Source organism: Lagopus muta, chromosome 3 (assembly GCF_023343835.1).
Source record: "Lagopus muta isolate bLagMut1 chromosome 3, bLagMut1 primary, whole genome shotgun sequence".
Taxonomy (NCBI): domain Eukaryota; kingdom Metazoa; phylum Chordata; class Aves; order Galliformes; family Phasianidae; genus Lagopus; species Lagopus muta.
This window is the reverse complement of record NC_064435.1, coordinates 91,116,232-91,139,668: the sequence shown is the minus strand read 5'-3', so window position 1 is coordinate 91,139,668 and position 23,437 is coordinate 91,116,232. Positions and strand designations below refer to the sequence as shown.

The window sequence follows — 23,437 nt, the reverse complement described above, 5'->3', positions numbered from 1 at the left end:
CGTGTTTCCTCGTATGCTCCAGGCCTGCCATCATCTCTGTGGCCCACTGCTGGACTCTCTTTAGAAGATCTTTGTCTTTCCTGAACTTCAGGAGCCCAGAATTGGACACAGTATTCAAGTTTCATCTAAGAATATTGTATATGAGTTTGGGTTTTTTTCTAATGGTATTGTAGATTAAAAAAAAAGTAGGATGTTTTTTACCTGAGGATATCCACCGTGTGCTGCTGTATGTGCACTGCACTTGTTCAAAATCCCAGGATGCAGAGAAAGTTTTTATATTTTCATTAACAGTTGGGTAACTGCAAGACTTCTATGTGTGTTTTACATCTTTTTGACCACCACAACATTTTCCCAAACAACAGTTAATTGCTTTGCACTAAAAAAACTACAAAGCACATTTTTGTGTTGGTTTGTTTGTTTTTGTAGTGGCAATGTAGCCAGTGACAATGAGGCTCATTACTGAAGTCTGAGTAACATTTACTGCCTTATTTCTGCTACCTAGACTACTGACCTTACTATTTACAGGTCTAATCATTACTGCACAAGGTAAATTATCTCAGTAAGGCCAGCTTAAGCTCATTGTTACTGTTAAAATGCCGTATCCATTTTTCTTCTTCACTGTGTCCCATGTCTGCACAAATAGCAGTACCCTTCTGAGAGATAAAGTGGCCTTACAATGACATCTGCCAACGTCTTCAGTACTCTTGGATAAATCCCATCAGCATGCATGGCTTTGGGTATGTTCAGTTTGCTTAAGTACTCTCTGATGTGATCCTCTTCCACCAACAGTTTATCTTCTTTGCTCCATATTATCTCTCAGATCTTTGGAACCTGGGATTCCTGAAGGCCGGTCTTGCAAGTAAAAACCGAGCCAAAGAAGGGATTCAGCACGTCAGCTTTTTCCCTGTCCTGTGTAACCACAACCCCCACCTTATTCAGTGGGCCCATGCTTTCCCTAGTCTTCTTTCTGTCACTGGTGTATTTACAGAAGCCCTTCTTGTTGCCTTTAACGTCTGTGGCCAGATTCAGTTCCATCTGGGCTTCAGTTTTCCTGACTTCATCACTGCATTCTTGGACATGTGTATGTCTCACAGGTTACCTGTCCCTATTTCTGTTCAGCTTTGGTTTTATTGATTCATACAGGCCTCCTGACATTTGTGCCTGACTTTCTCTTTGCTGGGATGAATCTCTTTTGAGTTTAGAGGAAATCCTTGGATATTAACCATATTTCTTCAATCTCTCTTGTCTCCAGAACATCCCATGAGACTCTTACAAGCAAATCCTTTACCAGTTCTATTTGTGCTCTCCTCAAGCTTGGGTTTGTGAATTTGTTTCTCACCCTCCTCTTTCCCCTAGGTTTCCCAAACTCCACCATCTCATAGTCACTTTGACCATTATACTGCCCAAAAGCCCCTTGTTAAAGACCCAGCAGAACACCTCTCATTGGATTTTCTGTCACTCAGAGAAGGAAGCTACCATTCAAAGCACTCTAGGAACCTCCTAGGTTGCTTGTGTCCTGGTGTGGCTGTCTCTCACATCCACACTTTATATTTTAGATTTAATTTTTCTACCCATTTAGCCTCCTGAATTTGCTCAGTGTGAATCAGATAAGGAAGTGTAAGAAATGGCAGGAGAGCATGTGGCTGTGAAAAGGAATGAGGAAGAAGGGTACATACCCTTCAGATTATCTGCGAGTCAAACCTTTGCCAACTGCTTTTGTCAGTGTAGTTTATTCTAAGTCTGTCACAAAGCCCTCAAATGCTGTCTTGTTTGAGTCCATCAGTTCTAAAGAACCCAAGATAAAATGAGCTGTGAAGTGCACTGTGTTTTTAAGCTTACAGAGAAATGGGTTCCCACTATATATCAGTCATGCTGTTACAATCAGTTTAGTTTATTTTACTGAAATCCAGTCAGCAAACTACCCTAAAGTCAAGTTATAGTTATTACACATGTAAGTAAACAATTGATCTGGAATGCAGGGATTCGTTGAAAAACAAAAAGTCAGTGAAAAAAAGGTTATTTTCATCTTGTTTTAGTTTTCCTTTATTTCTCTAGACTTTAAAATATTTAGATTCTATGATCTGAGATGCCCAGAAGTGACTCCAGTTTCTGCATGCCTGGGACCCTTCGTATTGTCTCACTTATCTGAGAAAGGAGCATATTGTTAACACCAGCATTCCTGTGGAGAATGTTAAGCATGTTGGGATGGGCTAGGGAAGAAACAGTGAAATGCATATGTAACAACCCACCTAATTTTGACTTTTCAAGGAAAACTTTGCTCCTTTAAAGAAATCTGTACCCTTCCTCCAAAGCAAAAAAAAATCCATTTGACTCCAAATTTCTCCTGACATTTTAGGAGTAGTAAAAAGGGTCAGCTACTAAACTGATTTAGAGTACTGTTTTAACTATAGTAAAAATGTGAGAATAGGTCTTCCATTGGCAATTCTCTGTGTCTATCTCGTAAATACTATCTTTAAGAAGAAATGTTGAAGATTGCTTAGCAGATCTTTATTGTAAGTATTTAACTGAAAAAGGAGTGAGAGAATCAGATGGCGAAGATATTTCCAGACCCTGCAAAGCACCAATTTTGTCATAATTACAATGTTCTTTAAAAGCTGTCCTCATTAGCAAGTGATGAGAAATGATTTTGTGCTGTGACTAGAAAGACTGGACTGCCATCCCCTGTGTACTGATAAAGATAACAAGGAAAAATATATATTTATACTAAATTTCTTGCTTTATTGTGATCTCAGAGGAAACTGGAATAGGTTGGCATCCTTATAAAGGAAGTGCATACATTTCCTTCCTGGATATATCTTTTCATTAGCTACCTTAAAGTAGCAAAGCAACTACACAAAAATGCTGTAAATTTATGCTGGCAAAAGTGTTACATAACTGAGGTGCCTTCATTTTAAGCAATACTCTGCTTTCTCTTGTCCAGTTCTGTTTAGAATAGCTTTTAATAAGAAATGTTAAGCAGTGTAAAATCACTGCTGTCTAAGGCACAACATCTTTTAAGACATCATTTTAGGCAGCTGAAAATAACATTTTCATCATAGAATCCCTTCGCATTTTGGGTCCTAGGAACAATTGTATGCACATTTCTCTATCAAATTTGTGATTTATAAATGGATATCTATCTCCGCATTTTGTTTCTGTTCTGCTCTTGTATCGTATTCATCCTTTTCCTGTTTTTTCTGCCTACCTGAAACATACATCTCTCTTTCTCCTCCCCCCCTCCACTCTCCAAGTCTTGTGAGTCTCGAGTCTGAATTATTTAGAGTAAGGAAGAAGATATCAGGACGGTATAATTTGACAAGTTTCAGATTACATCCCCTGACGAATAGGAAATGTGCAATGACAACTCGTATGAACTACATAAGAAAAAGTCTCATTTAAAGAATGATCCTGAACTGAATACAGTTCAGGCATGCATACCGAAGAAAGGATCTTTGCCATCAATTATTTTCAAGCACCTGCACGCAAACTACTCTGCATTCTCTGCAGAACAATGGAATCCTTATAATACTGTAGTCAGGTTTGTTGAAAACATTGATTTACTGTCTTTAGAGCTGAGGTCACTTATTACTTAGCCTACCAAACCCCAATGTGACTGTAAATCTGTCATTTGGTAACACAGCAGCAGACCACTGGCAGGCAAGTAGTTGAGTGCAAGCAACAAACCCTTTTAGATATATAAAAGTACTTCAAGTGAAAGTTTTTGTGAGGTCTACTTTGTTTTTGTGAAATTGTTGTCTATTAGAGATCCTTCATAAGAAAGCTGATTTATGGTTTATAATTTGTGATTTGTTTATTTGATGTGGCAGTAAAAAGGTGGTATTTCCAGTTGTTTTGACTCATACCACATGAAGTCTATCAGAAATTAGTAAGTTTCACAACCAGTTTCCTTTTTGTTTTAAATTCAAATACAACACTTCTTTTCCTCCTATTTTAGTTACTCTATTCTAAGTACTCTGAAGTAATGGAGTAATTGATAACTGAGTTATTCTGTACCTTCTGTTTGGCTCTTTCTATTCCAGGACAAAATGTTCTGTGTCTAGAACACTACTTATTTCTTGTCTATTTCTTTTCTGAATATTCTTTTTACACTTTCAGCAGACTGCCTGTAATTTTTTCTCATCTCCCTGCAGTAGTCCAGTTAAATTCATATCTCAAAGTACTAAAGACTCTAATTATTCTTTACCTAGTTAAGAAGTGACACCCATTTAGATTTACTGAGTGTTAAAAGTCTCTGTAAACTGCAGAGCATGGCTGATTGGCCTTGTTGTATTAATTTGATTTATCTTGTGAAATAGCTTACCGAGTATGAAAAGAGAGACTTGATACCCAGTTGGCTGCTATGTAAAGCACTGTGAAGTCATAAATACTGAAACTACCTACAGGCTGACAAGGAAGAGTTGAGATGGAATGCAAGACCTCAAGTGGAAACACTTTTAATTAAAGCACGAATATTTAATGTTTCATTGTGGAAGAAAAAGAAAATGGAAAGGTGTTCTGAAAGTCCTATGGGAAAGTGGGTTTTTAAATAGGTGGTTCCAGGAGTTTTCTTCTTCCAGTAAATGAAAATAGAAGTTTCTTTTTCCAAGGATTTCCAAGAAGAAATAATTCTGGGTTCATTAATATGCGCTATGCGAGTTCTTCAGCTGTTATCTATTGAAAGACAAAAAAAAAAAGCCCTGAGCAAACTGGGCCTTTTGTCAACCTCTAATGTTAAAAAACTGTAGACAAACTTTAAGAAAGAAAATCTCCAAGCAGATTTTGTACATCTTTTCAAAAGAATTTGGTTATGATTCTCTCTTCAAAAATTACCAGTTTTAAAAAATGAAAAGTAGAAGTTTTATTGGTCAGTTTGCTTCCAAAATTGGAGCTTGAAGGAAAATATTGAACATTCAGAAACCTGTGGTTTTGAGCCAGTAAGGTTTTTAATGGAAATCTCCCAAGTGTAAACAAATGGGGGGACTTGTCCAAACACAAAACTGATTCTATATTAACTATTTTGTCATAGTTAAAATATTCTGACTCCTTGAATGTTTTTGTATTGTTTTAGTGTTATAGTGGTATTCAGAAATGAGAGGTGATATAACATAGAATAACTCTAGGTTGATGTACTAACAATTAAATCGGAGGTACAGTTGTTATGTGATTGTATAACACATCTAACAACTAAGTATTGTTCCAGTATGGAGTTACTAAAATCCTCATATTCCTGTGGGATAGTAGTATGGGTTGGTATGTGGGTGTAGATCTTCAAGCCTTGACATTTTAGGCATATGCAACTTCACTTAACCAGTCTGAATAGTAGTTCTTTTGTTCTGTTCTTATGCATAGCCTGGAGACTCTCTAGAAGAGAGGACAATATATGGTGGCCATACAATTCATGATGGCTATGCCCTTGTGACTCAAAGGAAGGAATGGTGAGATGTCAGCATAAAATTTAACTCTAACCTGGATGCTTACCCATTAAAACGGCTTCAATTTTCTTCCACTGGTTTGTGTTAGCTGTGTCACTCTCTCCTCTGCCTTCTCTTAACTGATGTAACGTTTTAATCTGTTATTTCAGACAACTTAAATCATTCTCCAGGATGAACTGATAATTCAGAAAATAGTATTATTTGACATGTATGTGTTGTAAGTTATGTTAACTGGTAATAGCCACCTGATTCAGCAGTAACCTATGTAACCTCAGAGGTGGTGGATGTAGTATTCCTTAGAATTCCTTATTTCCTGCAGAACAGGATGATAGAGTTTCTCATCCACCCACAGCTGCATACAGAACAGCACACTTCTGTAGTTCTCTACACAATGTTGATATCATTTTTATTTTTTTTTAACTTGTGAAACTGGTACTGTGTCATTGTATCTCAGTTTCCCAGTTTCTAACAGGATTTTCCCAAGAAGAGACTCTCATTGTTCCTTCCATGAAACAATAACAACAAAACAAAAATCAAAACTACTGCAGAGTTATGTGGGTGGATATTCTGTAAATACAGTGCATCCTTTCTTTACAGAAAGGAACAGGAAATTTCTGTGTCTATGACAGTTATGTCCATAGTGATTAATTAACTCCTTATATGATGTTCCATTCCTAAGTTCCTTTCACTGCACAACTAGCCGTGTAAGCACTAACTCTGGCTATGAGCACATTTCTGCTGTTGAACTGTAAGTTTTGTCAAGGTATGTTATTTGGAGTGCATGTCAGCTGTCTTTTTTATTTAGTTACCTGTTCAGATCATTTCTCATGGATGATAATTATTGGAAGTTAGTGCTATCATTTTCTAAGTAGAAATATTGCCTAAATATTTTGTTTACTTTGATATATTTCTATAACACTTGCTACTATAGATGTCATGTGGAAAAGCAATGATGTATATATTTATAGACAAAAGTAGATTTAAGTTATACTTAATCTTTCTAATGTAAAAAGCTGAGTAATATGGTTTGCATTTAAAAAAAAGAGTTTGTATTGATCAGTGCATTGGTCCGTTGCGGAAAGAAATAGGATAGGATGTACTGTGGGAGAAGGAGCAGGATGGAAGCTGCAGATGGGAGTCTTATTATGTATGTTGAATAAAAAATGATGTAATTCAATGGTGGGTAGAGGAGAGAGGAAGTTGTGCTGCCATCTATAGGGGTGTTGACAGCCTGAAGAAATGAACTAACAGGAACCACATCGTTGATGGTTTATGGGCTGATTTGGCCCAGTTCCATGACTAGCTGGGTGGAGGGACCTGTGGGTCCACACCCCAGAAAGGGACAAGAGAAAAGGATGGAGAGATGGGCCTAAAACAACCCCAGGCACCAGTACATTTTGGGATTGACCCAGCTGTAAAGAAGCTTCACAGAAAAGAACCTGGAATTCCTGGTAGATAGCAAGATGAACATCGGGAATGTGCACTTTTCCATTAAGAAGACTTACAGTATTCTAGGGCTCTTTGTGCAAAGTGTTGACAGCAGGTTGAAGGAGGTGATTCTTTCCCTCAGCACCAGTGGGGCCACTCTAGAAGTAATGTGTCCAGGTTTTAGGTTCCCAGAACAAAAGAGATGGAGTTACTAGAGAGATGTGCTTCCCAGCACAGATGGGAATCAAAAATATGATCAAGGGACTGAAGCACCTGTTGTACAAGGAAAGGCTGAGAATATTGACACTCTTTAGAGAAGACAAGGCACAGGGGGGATATTTATCAATATTTGTCAATGTTAATAGATCCTAGAAGTGAGGATACAATGAGGATGGAACCAGGATCATTTCAGGACAAAATGGGCGCAACCTGGAAAAGAAGAGACTCCTTTTAATATCGATATCAGGAGACACTTCTTTACTGTGTGCATGATAGAGTACTGGCACAGGTTGCCCAAAGAAGTGTGGAGTTTTCATCCTTAGAGACAGATGTTCAAAAGTTGTCTGAGATCTCTTCCAACCTTCACCATTCAGCAATTATGTGATTCTGTGGCTTCTACAACTTGTCTTAAGTTCCTACAAGATGAATTATTATGTGAAGATACGTGTCGCAGAAGATTCAAATAGCTTTATATTGAATGTATAACAGGTTTACATATTAATTCATATGTTTCTTAATTTATGTTATTTTATCATAAAGAAGATAAATATTTGCTAAAGTCTAAAAGATTTTCTGTTAATTTTACTTTTCCATTCACTGAAAGAATTTCTTCATAAGCTGATGACTGATTCTATAAATATGACCATTATTTGTAATCTCTTGCCATGAATGAGTTATGTAAAATTATTTTAGAATTTGCATTATAAGGCTTCAAGAAAACAGATTCTTGGCTTGTTAAATCTGTCTTCAGAGGGATTTATTCAGTAGCTCTACATATTTTTTCTGGACTGGTGTATCTTAGAGGATACAGCATGTTAGAGGTGTAAAATGAGCATGCATAGCAAGGCTTATTTTTTCCCCACTAGTAAGGCATTTTATAAGTGAGGTAAATAGTAAGCATCACTTTGTTTTCTTCAGTGCTATATTAAGTATTCCTTCAATGTGGGGAACCGCTATGTTATCCTTTCCCAACAGTCCTATCAACCCTTATTTTTTCTGGATGTTTAAAAGGGGGATTATATATCTGCCAGTTGCTGCATTGCATCATTGCACATAACAAGTTTTTTAAAAGGTTTAGCTATCCACAGTGGCAGAAACTTTATTTTTCTATTTTAATACATACTTTATTTCTTCTGCTTATGTATTCCATAATGTATAATGCAGCAAACTCTTTTAATTCCACTCAAAAAGAACAAAATATATGCTGTAAAACAAGGCAGATTGTAGATCACTCAAGCCAGTTGTTTGAGTGGCTGTCTTCTATCTATAACAGATTCTGAAACTCATGCCCTGCAAATTATGAAAAGGTATATATCTAATGAAGTAGAAGTATCCAGGAAAAGAAGGGGTTTTTTGTTACCCTTTTTTTCTGGATAATATTTAGGAATATAAGCTCTTCATTTTTGCAAGAGTTTCATTAGAAATAAAAACGAGTCCAGAAACTGCACTTTCTTTTCTGTATATTGTGATAAATACAGCACTGAAATTAATCATCAATGGGGCCCTTGTAATTCACCTCCACCTACCCCACACCCATGCTAATTTGATCAACAACCAGACATTACCTAGTGTTAGGATAATGTTATTACACTTTGAATATGGGTCTAAAAAAGAGCTGTTACATTTATAATGCAGTGAGGGAGAGTGGCAGTTCATTAATACATGGTGGTGTCCTGGCTATCTGAAATCATGTAGCCTGCAGGACTTGGAAGATGGTCATCTCTGTTTTTGGTACTGGTGAGGCTGCACCTAGAGTACTTTATTCAATTTTGGACCTCTCACTACAGGGAAGTCACTGAGGTGCTAGAGCATAAGGGCAATGAAGCTGGTGAAGGGTCTGATGCACAAGTCCTATGAGGAGCTGGTGATGGAACTGGGGTGGTTTAGTCTGGAGAAGAGGAGGCTCAGAGGAGACCTTGTTGCTCTCTACAGCTACCTGAAAGGAAGTTGTTGTGAAGCAGGGTTTGGCCTCTTCTCCCAGGTAACTTGCAATAGGACGAAAGGTAATGGCCTTGAATTACATGAGGGAGTGTTCAGGTTGCGTATATTTGGAAAATTTCTTCTCAGGTATAGTGGCAAGGCTTTGAGGCAGTCTGTGCAGGCAAGTGGTGGAGTCATCATCCCTGGAGGTTTTCAAGAAAAGGATAGATGTGGCACTTGGGGGCATGGTGGGCGATGGTGATGATGTGTTAACAGTTGGACAAGATGATCCTAGTGGCATTTTCCAACAAGATTCTATGATTCCCTGATTCTACTATGATACATTACTCTTATTTGCAACCTTATATTCTTTACCATTTCACTAACAGAAGAACGTCTCATTTTCATGTCTTGAATAGTTGTGAATAAAAGAGTTAAAAAAAGAAAAAGGCTAATTAACTGAAATGCTAAAGCTTTTTGCTCTGAAGCACTCAATAAAGTATCTTAATTATTCAGACTTTCCAGAGGAATACAACATAGTTTATGCTATTAAAAGTGAAGTTTCCAAGGCATGTTCACTTGAGAAATGCCACTGATGTCTGAAAGTATGAGGATGTAAAAAGCTGCTTATTGTGATTCAGAAGGAAAAATTAAAACCACCCGAAGATAAATCTGCCTGTGCAGATGGGAACTCAACTTATGTATGTGTTCTGAAGATCTTAGGTTAGGAAAGACCTACGCAAATTAAGAATGAATGGTTTGTAGCTCTATTTTCCTTTTACTGCCTCGTGTAGTAGAATCAGTATTATCTGGTCTGTATACCCATTGCCCATGTGATAAATATTTTTTCTGTTTATTGTCCAGTGCTGTAAAATACAGCTAATAGTCACTATAGCAGTGCTTGTACTGTAGTCCCTAAAACACATTATCTTCATCTGTGACTGAAAGAATCTTGATAACTCCCCCGATACTCTGGGAAATGCATGTCAGTGATGAATATGACTAACAGACATGCAAATTATGAAACTGGTTTAGTTGTTCACAAACTAAACATTAATTACAGAATGTCTGAGGTTGAAAAGGAGCTTTGGAAGTCATCTAGTCCAATTATCCTTTTCAAACAGAGACAGCTACAGGAGGTTGACCAGGACTGAAAAGAAAATGGTAAAATATATCCCATGTATCATACAATTACTTAGATGCTATACGCATAGAGAGTGCAGAATCCATACATTTGTGGAAAATTCAGCTGAAATTTGGCTTGATATTCCTCTATCATTTTTTTTCCTTAACTGTCTTTCCCCTCTCTCTCTCTCTCTCTTTCTTTCCCTCTCTTACCTACCCTGGCATTTATGTACATATGGAAGTGCTAAACCGAGCTTTTAAGATTTAAGTCTTATACACTTTTTTTTTTCCATCTGTAGTCATTCTTTCATTTCTGATTTATCTGTGTTAAGTAATTTAGCTCCCTTCAATATAGACATCACTGTTCACATACTAGGTGCAACATTTTATTTATACTGAACTGCTCTCACATAATGAATTTTGCACTAACATACTTAGAAGTACATGTAAAATCTTTATTCCTTGTTGACAGGGATCTGATAATGTAAAGGATCCTATGCTGACATGATCTTGTATTGAGTACCATGTTTATTCTATGTGCATGATATTCTGGGATGTTGATTTTTAGGTAGGAAGAGGTTTGAGTTTTGTTTCCACCTTCCTTTCTTCTTGAAACATGCAGCTACTTGCAGTAATGAGATTTGAGATGTGAGTTATTACAAATGTAGCTTTTAGACAGTTGGATTTTTCCCTCCTTTAACTTTCTTAACTATGACAAATTAAGCTAATCTTACCAGGAAATTCCTTTTGCATACTCAGCAATGCTAAGATTTCTTATTTTGTCTCTGTATGCACTACAAAATACAAATGCATAGTTGAAGATACAATTGTCACGCAATTACCTTTCTACCCTATTTTGAAATACTGAAGCTACTTTCCATGTAACACATTATGCAGTATGAGGTCACTATCCAGTCTTCTATTCTTCTTGTTACTAGTGTGTTCTTCAGCTCTCAAAGGAGATAATAAAGATATGAGAGTTAATATATTACTTCCTCAGAAAAGCTGTAAGGACAAACAACAAAAAAAAAAAGGCGCCACGTTAGAGTGTATTCAATAATGGCATCTAGTTGTGAGAAAAGAAAGGTCTCAGCTTTGCTCTCTGGAAAAATAAATCGTAGATTTCTGACAACATACTTCTTTTAAGGGCTGGAAGGTATGCATCCAGTAAGGAAGCATGTCTTGTCATCTGCTCTCTGTTGCCTAAGTCAGAAACTCTCAGGATAGATTGGTAAAAATGTTGCTTTCAGAAACTTCCAATGAACAAATAAGTGTTCATATAGTTCAATATACAATAAGGATTGTAACATTGGATTTCTTACCTACGTCTTTCAAAGATATCATCTTCCTTGCTCAATTCCTTACCATCTTCTTTTTGATTGGAACTTATTAATATTAAACAAGGGAGTCTATCATTAAGTGGAGCTCCATAAAGGCATTTGTATGTGGAGAAATAGGTGAGTGACAAATGTTTTCGCTGGCAGCCTCATAGAAAACTTATTTTTTCTCTGTTTTCCTCACAAAGTTTTGAAATCCCAAATACTTCACTAAGGGACTTCCACAGCCCTGTAAGAATCTCAGGAAAATACTCTTTTTTATGTTTTGGGCATATTTTATTCATCGTTCTTAATACCTTATACCTATAGGGAGTGTTTTCTCTTAAAACTGATTCAAGCTTGTTAGTAAAAATAATTAATCTGTAAAAACTGAGTTTTACTAAAAAGTGTTTTCCTACCCTATGACTTGGAGCACTCTTCATTGCTATTCCCCTCAGATCTTAAACTATAATTATATCTCTCCTAATAGGCAGCAACCAGTAAGAAATCCTTGCCATCCCCTGGAGGAAGAAGAACAGGAGGTCCCTACACTAGAAGTAAATTTTCAGTTTCAAGCACCACTATTAGACTTTTTCACAGAATCACACATTTAGAGGGGTTGGAAGGGACCATCAAGTCCAATCCCCCTCATAAAGAAGGTACCTACAATAGGTCACACAGGTAGGCATGCAGACAGGTCTTCAATATCTTCACAGATGGAAACTCCACAACCTCTCTGGTCAACCTGTTCTTGTGCTCCATCATCTTTACTGTAAAGAAGTTCTTCTGCATGTTTGTATGGAACTTCCTGTGTCCAAGTTTTAGGCCACTGCTCTTCGTCCTGTCACTGCACACCACCAAGAATAGCTTGGCCTCATTAGTCTCCCACCTCCCTTTAGATATTTATAAGCATTAATTGGATCCCCCATCAGCCTTCTTTTCCCCAGTTTGAACAGACCCAGGTTGCTCAGCTCTTTCTCATACAGGAGATACTCCAGGACCTTTATCATCTTTGTGGTCCTCCACTGAATTTCTTCTAGGAGATCCCTGTCTTTTCTAAACTGGGGAGCCCAGAACTGGACACAGTGTTCTAAACATGCCTCACCAGCGCAGAGTAGAGGGGAGGATCACCTCCCTCAACCTGCAGGCCACAAACTTTGAATGCACCCCAAGATACAACTGGCCTTCTGGCCACCAGGACACACTGGCTGGCTCATGGCCACCCTACCAGAACACTCAGGTCCCTCTCCTCTTCTTTATCTTCCTTTTTTGCTTGTACCTGGAATGGACCCGAAACAAGGAAAATAACTTATCCTGTGGTGCGTTCAGGCTTTGGTAATTTTTTGTGTAATCTATCTTAATACCATAACTGTTTCCATATATCACTAGTAATCCACTTCTTTGAAGTTCTTTATCTGTATGAGCAAAAGACAAAACATACTCAAATGGAGACTTGTTTCAATTCATTTATCATGTTAAAGTAAAGGTCCTAAGGAAACATTTTTCTCAAATACACTGTATGAAATGATTCAACTCCACATTTATATTTGTATTAACTATGGAATATTGTGTACTGAAAGAGAATCCTTACACGGAAAAGCCATAGCAAACCTGAAATGACCTCAGTCCTCAGTGAGGAGCATTATCTTGTTCAAGAAGATTATCTTTAAAACTTAATTCTGATACCTTTACACAGGAAGTGAAGTGGTTTTTCTGATAATTTGCTGCCCTGTTTTATATCCTCTATTACACTTCAAGGTTTTTCTAATGTGCACTCTGCTCTCATTTTGAAATATTATTTTTGACTGTTCCCATTTATCTTTTAGTGTCGTTCAGTTCCGTAAGGGCCAAGTGCTTGCACTTGCACTGCAGTGGGACTGTTCCTTCAAAAAAGAACTACTTGGCATAATTATGATAATCTGTACCCAACTGCTTAAACTTCATTATGCTCTAACTGCTTATAGAGATAATAGTTGCTTACTCACACACTTCTTTGAATTTGACTTGGGGCTATCTTGTTATGTTATGACCTGTCAGCTGGGAACCTTGACCTGTATGTTGGTTGCACTTTTAATTGCTAATGTATTTTGTTAATTGTTCACCTACAGAGAACAGTGACCCAAAATCTCCTATTTAATGAGCTCATTAAAATGCTGTACGCTTTTTAAATGGTAATCATTGCATATGTGACAAAGAAATCTTTCATGAGCTGGATAAAACTAAGCTCAGACCAGTTTATCTAAACAAGTTAAATATGAAGGACTTTGTGTCTTGCTTACAAAAAATATGTCCAAGAACAAGAATGATTACTATTAATATTCATGTTCTAGTACTTTATTTAAGACGGGGAAGTGACTGCTCTCCTCTATCCCACCCTTGCAAAGCCCCAGGTGAAATACTGTGTCCAAGTCTGGGGAACCCAACAAAAGACAGGTATGGAGCTTTTGGAAAGGGTCCACGGGAGGGTTATGAGGATGATCTAAGGGCTGGAACACCTCTGCTATGAAGATAGACTGAAGGTATTAGGCTTGTTCAGCCTGGAAAATAGAAGGATGTGGGAAGACCTCACTGTGGCCTTCCAATATTTAAAGGGAATTTATAAACATGAGGGAAATCAACTTTTTACAAGGGTTGATACAGATAGGGTGAGGGAGAATGGTTTTCGACTAAAGGAAGGGAGATTTAGATTAGATGTCAGGGGATTTTTACTGAGCGTGTGATCAGGTGCTGGAACAGGCTGCCCAGAGAGGTTGTGCATGCCCCATTCCTGAAGATGTTTAAGGCTGTGTTGGATGGGACCCTGCACAACCTAATCCAGGATTTGATCTGGTGGCTGGCTTCCCTGCCTGTGCCAGGGGGGTTGGATCTTGAGGTCCCTTCCAACACAAGCCATTCTATGATTCTTTGATTCTAAGACAGTACCCAAGGGCCTACCAAAAAATACTCATACTACTTGTTACATGATACGTGGGTATAAAATATTTGGTCCAAGTTTCTTCATAGATAGAATATCTCTTGTTTTTTTCAGTAAATCTTATTTTGCTAGATTTGGTAAAAGCATATGATTCATTAACACAATAATTTAAGTTCTGACTAAGTAATTAGTAAAAGCTATTTCCTTAAATGTTTTCTATCTCCTGTATGTAAACAATTCAAAAACAACTAAATCAATTCATAAGAATACCTTTGTTGACACATCCACAGAACAGAATCTGAAAAACTATAAAAAATGTTATCGGTCATCTGACCAGGAAATAAATACTGAGTGTGCTCTGTAGATAAAGCTTAAAAAAGCAAATACAAATTGTAATGAGCAGCTTCAGCCGTGTGGAGTCTGCTCAGACATTTCCTGGACAGATGAGAAAGGCAGTTCCTTGTGCTTTGTGCTTTTTAGTGCTTTGAGTTTCTTTGAAATGAACCCTTTTAAAACACAATGAAAGATTTTTTTCTTGATTTAGACCTAAATGGATATACAGGTTACTAGGAGATCGAAGGTAGGACAAGGTAACGAAAGAAACTATAAGGAGATTATTTGTACATGTAATTAAAGTTCATTTTTTGTACAAGTCTTATGCAGGTTTTTGTTTGTTTGTTTTAATTTCCACTGCAAAAAAAGTAAGTATCCTATTGCAGGTTTCAGATATAATTTCCATAAGCATCATGTACTGTAGATCTCATTACTGAACTAAAATAATTATGCAATTCTAAGAGCAAGAGAAAATGAAAAAAAAAAAAAGCTAAAATACAAAGAGAAATTTCACTCAGGGAATGGTAACAAGAATTTCTACGTGAAGTTGTGAACAAGAAGAGAGTGGCATATGTATGTATGAACTGTACACAAACTGCACACGGGTTGACTGTGAGTCACCAATGGGATAATGAAGCCAGGGTGTAGCAGAACTATAGATTATACCTGTGACTGGAAATTATTAATGGTGTTGGACATGTTGCTCCTATGGTAACTGATGCAGAAGGCAGTCTATACTTCTGATGACTCTTGAACTCAGAATGAAATAGACAGAGCTCAACTGGAGAGTGAAGATAAACAGCTTGCTGTAACAGTACAAAGACAAGCAACAGAAAGAGATAGGTTTTTCCCTGCAGATATGTAACAAGAAATTAAGGATTTAACATCACGGTTAAAGAACTGTTCAAGAAAATTGAAATAATTTTCACACAGGCAAATGTGTGAATAAAATTGCTATGAATACTGTGATAGAAAGAGGTGAAGGCTGATGATGTAGCTTCACAGAGATTTAGCAGGAGCAAAAATCTCTGAAATGAGGATCATCATGTGTGGAGTTGTGATAATGGAGGTTTTTGATGTGTGATCAAATAGTTCTTCCAGTTCTTATGATCATAACTGAATTTCCTAGATCCTCTGTGCAGGCTGCATAAGCAGGAAGATACTATGGATAGCATATCTATAAAGAAAATGTACAGAATCACTAAAAGTTGCAGTGTTTTGCTTTTACTTTTGGTCAGTGGCAAGGCTTCTCAGAAGTTAGAGAGAATCAAGTCTTGGATCTCAGAGTCAACTGTGACTTGATATCATATGATTATTTGATCTGTGTATATGAAAATACAAACTCAAAACTGAAAAACACACTAATAGCATATTAGCAGTATGTGCTTGACCCACTAGCAAAAATACAGCTGATATAAACCAAACTGTCAGTAGTGGTAGAAGGAACTAAGAAATGTTTGCAAATTGATTTCTGCACTCTCAGGCAAACTATGGAAGCCAAAAGGCTGAAAAATCTGCTTATAATTTAAATTATTTTTTGATTCCTTGGATTTTATTTGAAGAAGTATTAAAGCAAACAAACAAGCAAATAAGAGAGCAACAAAACATTTCAGCAGGTAATTAATAGCATCTTTATAAATCAGCTCTTAATTTTTTTGAATGACCTGCTGCATATTGTTTACATGCTGTGGCTTTGGTGGTTGCAGTGACTCTGACACTATCACAATTTTTCTCAGTATTTACAAGGTCTGTTGCTGTATAAATCCAGGAATTTAATAGAATATTAAACAGATAATTCCAGCTTTTTAATTTTAAAATTAATGTTCAGGCGGAAACTCTGTCGTTTCAGCTGGAAACAAAGCCAAAAATTCTGAAATCCAGTCACTGAATTGTTTCTCTTGATATCTAAAATTCAGCATTCATAAAAAATAACAGGTTCTGTTAGAGAGAATTTGGAAAGAAATCTAGAAAAATCTACTTCAAATTCTTTTTGCTTGCGGATCTACAAAATTAAATGATTTGAACATGAATTGTACATGACATCTTGTTTTTTACTCTCTTGTTTTTTCTTCTTGTTACTTAACTTCCCTTTTTTATTTAGAAACCAGTCATTTTATTTAGTGAATGTGAAAAAGGCTGATCTGTTGAATCGCTTCCTTTAAAGCAGCTTCAGGACACTTTAAAGACTAGCAGACAGTTCACTGAATGTTGTAAATTCCACTGCAGGATTTAATCTAAGTTACTGTATTCTTCAAGTGTGGAAAACTTACTTTGAGTATATTGTTTTACTAGATTCAAAAGAAACTGGACCCAACTATCAAATAATAATCTGGTAATTTTTGTCTTCCTTCTGAGATATTTCAAATGCTACATACAGTTCCTTTCCATGGATCTTAAAGGAAGAAGTGTCAGGTCTTTTGTTTTGTTTTGTTTTGTTTTGTTTTGTTTTTTACAGGTAGTTTATGCTGTGCAATTGTTTCTCAACTTTGTAGGAAGCTTCTACGTCAGTGATACTTGAATTCAAGTGCAATTTATCCACAGCGCAGTTTAATCTGCTAAGCCAGGTTTAGCATGAAATGGCAAATGAAAGGCAAAAATTTTCTTTAAATATTGTGCTTATTTGTGTTTCTTTGCTCTTTCCCTTGCCTCATTAATAGGCATTCATTTACTTTTCAGAGTTGACAGCAGTGAAAACAGTCTAAATTTCACCTTTGGGTGGCTCACAGAGTAATTTATATGAGCTGCACTGCTTGCTGTCCTTACTGATGCTTGGGATTTCTTTCACAACCGTGGGTTCATGCTAAACTCTTTGTCCATAATTTCTGGATAATATTTTACTTCTCAGTCAGGTGGAATATCTATTCAAGCTAGGCACACAGATGTATGAGGGGATGCTCCGAAAGTGATGCCTCCTATTTTATTATATTAGCTTGTAATTTCAGACACGGATGTTGGTTTTAAGGCAGTAAAGGTTGAGCCTTACTGCCAATATTCTGTTATATTTTGTTGCTGTGTGACAGATGGCAGTAGAGGGTCAGTCTGACAATTTGGTATCTGACATGGAAGTTCATATGAAGCAAAGGTGCATAATTGAATTCCTCCATGTGAAAATAATTGCACCACTGGCATACATGAATGCTTGCTGAATGTTTGTGGAGACCAGCTAATGGATGCAAGCAGAATGAGGCAGTGGGTGGTACTTTTCAGCAGTGGCAAGAATGATGTGAAAGAAATGCCATATTCCAGATAGTCATGCAGATTTTTGCAACCATGCCATGCTTTTGTTTACTGTGGCAAAAATGCATGGCTAATGATGGTGACTATGCTGAAAAATACAGATTTGTAGCTGAAAATTTGCTGTATCAAATAATATTATTCTGCTCTTTGAACTTGTTATAGTTTCCATGGAAATAAATAAGAAGCGTTACTTTTAGAGCAACCTATGTAATTAAAACTTCCAGTTCTTCTACTTACTTTATCTTGTGTCCACAACTTTGTCGGGCTATTTCTGGATCTCTCCAAGGCTATCAACATGCTCAGAGCACGTTAGGGACATAACCTCTAAACACTGAGTGTTAAAAAAATATTAGGGAATGAATTTGGGATTAATGTTTATCAAGTCCCATAGATGCTATAACTATATTACACAATCTTTATTAAATATAATTTATGCATGTACGTTCCTTGAAAAAGAATTTAAATGAAAATATGAAGTCAAAATTCCAGTTGCATCCTAGTCTGAAGTTATTTCATGTAATTGCATCAGTTGTGGAATCTTCCTTTTACATATTTCTAGGCACACAGACACCAGGATTCTGCTAATGATACTAATAATACTCAAATGTTGTACATATATCATCAGCTGATCGGTGTTAAAGGGAACACAGAATGATGTGGGTGTTGCTGTAGCTGAATTCATGGGAACAGCTTCTAGGGGAAGGTGACAATGTTATAAGCAAAATCTAGTTGAGTTTTCAGCACTCACTGGGAGAAACTAGTTTTTGATGGTAAAAATGAGAATTCTATGGAATATGAAATTTTAGCTGAAGTACATCTTGGTATTTTCTCAATATCTTGTTTTGAAATGCATTTACTGTTTTATTTTAAAGTTTTAACTTCTTTTAGTTACAGTTTGTCTATTAAAATAGGAGTTGGAAAAACAGACTGTAGTAACATTTGCTCAGTACCATTCATTTTCAGGAATAAGGATATAATCCCTACTCCACGAGGTAATAGATTAGTTGATAATTCACTGACTGGAAATTCAAGGAATAAAGAATAGCCAGTAGTAAAGACTTTTGAAAAGTTAAATGCCACAATTTTTACACATGGAATATTAGCTTTTTTTTTTTTTTTTCTTTTTTAAACTAAGGCAAAATTTGAGGGATTTTATTATAAAGAGGGAAAACTGTGAAAGCCACAGAATTTGTTTCTGTTGAGTGTTATGTAGCGATTGATTGCAAGACCCAAATGATAAAGTGAACTAGCATAGGTTAGCCAACATCACTGAGTGCTGTTTGCTTTTATGTGTGATTGCTGTTTTTTTAATCCCATTCTCAAGATATCTTCTAAAATGGCTTAGTTTTCAAATCTCTTCTACAGACCCTTAGGAAAACATGCATTCGTTCTCGCTGTGGTGGGAATGCTGACGTAGGCAGGCTGCTCTCATTTTTCCCACAATGTTTTCTCTTCTGATCAGTTTATGGATGTCATACAACTGTAAGGATCTTTTTCTGCTACCACCATAGTGATGAGCTGTGCTTCTCATGCTATCTGTGTAGATGCAGCCAGGAAAAAGAGATGTTTCAAAAATGGGGCCCTAAAATTACTTCAAAAGGTAACTTGTAAATGTTTGACTAGGGCAAATACTTAAATAGGAGACTTTGAGGATGAGTTAACCTGATCTAAGACCTCTGCATAGTCATGGGGAAGATTCTTCTGCTGTACTTTAGAAAGTTGGAATGTTTTATGGCTGAAATTCTTGCTAGGGATATCTTGAGGTAAGGGCCCCGAAGTGATCTCCCACTTTGTCAGCTCCATTCTCTTCCTGTTGCGGGCTACATTTTCATATAATATTCTTCAGTAATTTAAAAAAAAGTTGACTTAAAACTAATTATTCTTTTGGCTTACTTCTCTTTCCATCCTTCAACATATCTGCTAGTGCACTGACTACTTCTAAAGACAAATATTGGGATCTTAAGTGCATATTTTTAGATATAGAACTAAACCACAAAGGAGTATATTTCCAGCATTTTTCTATTTCTTTTCATTCTTGCACTGAACTCTTTTGCAAAGAACGCCTTCTTTCCCTAAGCAGATCTTTCAAAGAGAAGATAGTCCAAGAAAGGAAATGAATGTGGAACATTGGCTTCATACGAGGTTAAATATGAATTAAATATTCCGCCTGGATAAAATCTGAAAATCAATGTTTTTGTTTTGTTTTTCAAAAAGATGGGTTTTGGGTTCTGAAGGCTGTGTCCCATGCATTACATGCATGCCGTGGGGGTTCTAATAGCAAGGAGAGCAAGAAGTTTGTTTCAAAATTACCAGCTAGCAACTGTTGGTGAACTTCTTTCCAGTTCTCATACACTGTTTTCCTTTTTTCATTGCAGTTTTCCACTTGTCCCACAAAGTCACTCGGGTGGTTCCAGAGAGTGCTCTACTGATTGTTCTTGGTGTCCTCCTTGGTGGCATTGTATGGGCAGCAGATCACATTGCCTCTTTTACCCTTACACCGGAGGTGTTTTTTTTCTATCTGCTGCCTCCCATTGTTCTGGATGCTGGATATTTTATGCCAAATAGGTTATTCTTTGGAAATCTTGGTTCCATCCTTTTGTATGCTGTCATTGGGACCGTATGGAATGCAGCCACAACTGGTTTATCTCTCTATGGTGTCTATCGGACAGGAATAATGGGTAAGTTTGATCTGTTAAAAGGTACAATTATGAAAGTTAGTGGATGCCAGCTGTTAGAACAGGGTATACATTGCAATTTAACAGCACTTGTCAGCAGAAAAGTCAGATTTTAACTGGAGCAACTTGTAATAATATTTTCCAAATTTCAGAATAATCTCAGAACTCATCTCTGAATTAAGATCAAAAGCGACTTGTATCTGTGCCTCTCATATTTCCATGCTCTAAATGTCTGCGTACATTCTCAGGATCAAGCTGAGGATTCATCCTGCTTGTGGTCACCTGGACAAAAAAAAATACATTCTGAAGGGTTTGTTTCTTCCTACTGTGGTAGAAAACTTAAAAGTTAACATTGAAAGGAAATGTCTCTCTTCCGTCAGGTCTAATATCAAGGAAGCAATGTTTGCTGAGTGGGTATGTATTCATGACATCTGTATTTTGCATTCTGATGCTAAAAATTTTGTGTAAAGACTTACAGAGCCAAGTAGCACATGTAAGACGGATTTTGTCTTAACTTTACTATGGTATGCAAGGGCATGGAGATGCTAGAAGAGACATGGAACAATGACTCTTTCTCTTCAAGCAGATGTGACATGCATAAAAGCCGTGTACTGCCACCCGGACAGCAATAATTAGCACTAATTGTGCTTTGCATGTGTGTTTAGGAGTCCTATTTATGCTTTTTTTGTTATCTGCACTGGAGCTCAAATACCCTTCAGAATTCCCTTAGGTCGGTGAGTTCCAGAAGATAGTTAAAGAGCACTGTTGAGTGCTATTGAGAGCGGTATAAATATAATGCTGCTTTACATGTGCACTTTGCCCCTCTGTTCTCTGCAACCTGTGCTGAGATCCTGGATGGAGTGAGAGGCCCTGAGATGCCAAGGTGTGTATTGTGTTGTAGAATAGGCTCAACAACCAGTCATGAGTCTGCTCTCTGAAAAAAGTAGTGCCAACACATTCAGGGTAATTTATCACTGACTTCTTTTTCAGTCCAGCTATAAGAATGCCTCAGATATTAGTTTGCAGATGTTTCAGAGAAAAATATTTTGTCTTGGAAGAAAGAAGATATTAGCAGAAGATATTATATATTATTATATAATATATAATATATTATAGAAGATTTATTTATATAGAAGAATATACTATTATAGAAGATAAGGTAGTAGAATTTCACTCCACTTTCTAGTCTCTAATACTAACCAAGCACCCAGCACAGGGAGTATGAGAATCTGAAGCTAGCTTTTTTGAGCACTCCATTTTGATACCTATTACACTCATTTTAAAGGAAACCTGTAGCTGAATTTCTTGTCTTTATATGAAAATCCGTGTATGGAAGAACTTGACTACAAATTTGTTCGTAGAGAAATTCATCTTTCTGTGGTTACCGTAAGTATTTGTATCAACATACACGACAGAGATACCTTACATTCTAGATACTTAACTGACTTTGAGATAAATCATGTTTTGTAAGTCACAACAAGTTACTAAGATGACTACAGGCACTACTGACAACTGTGAGTAGGTAAGATGTTCTTTCAGCCTCTGGGCACAATATTTTGTACTGAGTCTCATACTTGTTAAATACAGGCTTTGGTGAATAGAAACGTTAACAATGGGAAATGGAAAAGACTTTTTAAGTAAATATAGCATCTATATGTATTGTAAAGATAAGCATCAACATTAAACAGACAGTGTAGTATTAAATACTGGCATAAGTTTCCACACAGTATTGCTTGATACTGCAACAGATTGGACAAGACTTTCTTTCTTTTAACATCCAAACTGTTTTTTCTTTTGGTAATTTTATGAAGCAATTTAAAAAATACTGTCAACCTATATTTATTAACATCCTTTTTCAGAAAATAGAATGCATGATAATTACTAATTATAAAAAAATTATAAAAATCATGAAGAGAAAAGCACTGACCTCTGTATGACATGCAAAATGTTTTCTTGAATGTGTTATTTGAAGTGAAAAGCCCATTTACCTCCTTGCTCTCATCCAAATCCTTACACAGTTCTGGATTAATTGTACAAGCTGTGTTTGATAGCTGCATATTTTGTTTCATTGTTATGTGATTATGTGTTGCTTCATCACTATGCAGATCTTTCAGTGATAGAACCAAAACTATACTAGAACAAGTATAATATTAGTTCTAACAGTTCTCTTACTAGAACTCGTTTTGATACTGAAGCTCTGAACTTAGAGTTAAACAGAGAATCATCCCACACTGCAGGCCACAGATAAAGCTCTATAAGCTAAATGTTCACTAAGGCAGACTATTGACTGACGTGCCTCACAAATTTCAATGTTTAGAAAGAGTGTAATTGCTACCTGTCACAACCTGTTTTAGCAACAAGACATAATATAACCTACTAGAGCTCTAATTTGAGTCACAGAGTAGGGCAGAGAAGTCTGTCCCTAATTTAAACTGTGTCATTCTCTGTCAAAACTAAATGAGACTTCAAATTATCTACATGACGCATACTACTAATCCACTAAATTCACTGTGTTGACCTCCAAGATGTCATCAAGATCTGAGCACCAGACTTTGTGAGAAGCCTTGCTGTTTTTACTTGTTTGCTGAAGACGGAGAAGTGCTGAGCTACTCAGTTTTTTGGAGAGTTCATAGTACCTTCTTGCTGAGTTTCTAAAACGTATTTTTGGTTCTACTCTACTCTTTCTATAATTGGAATGAATACTGCTTAAAATAATATAATTAGTATGTAGGAATGTGTATCCACTAATGTACAGATGTATAGAAAAAAATTTCTTTCAACTTTACCGTGGAATCATCCTGTAATCATTTACTTCACACTGATCATCAGTGTGGAACT

At 36.6% G+C, this 23,437-nt stretch overlaps 1 protein-coding gene across 3 annotated transcripts in view; it reads left to right on the top strand.

Annotated features, from left to right (window-relative positions):
* Positions 1 to 23,437, top strand: part of SLC9A3 (solute carrier family 9 member A3) — a 54,665-nt gene that overhangs the window by 4,515 nt on the left and 26,713 nt on the right. For 2 of the 3 annotated variants that reach the window (XM_048940720.1, XM_048940721.1), the window contains exon 2: positions 20,300 to 20,602. In XM_048940720.1, coding sequence (XP_048796677.1) covers positions 20,300 to 20,602 — 303 coding nt within the window. Of the gene's footprint in view, positions 1 to 13,799; positions 13,874 to 20,299; positions 20,603 to 23,437 lie in introns of those variants that run through there. The other variant, XM_048940722.1, reaches the window with a different exon arrangement.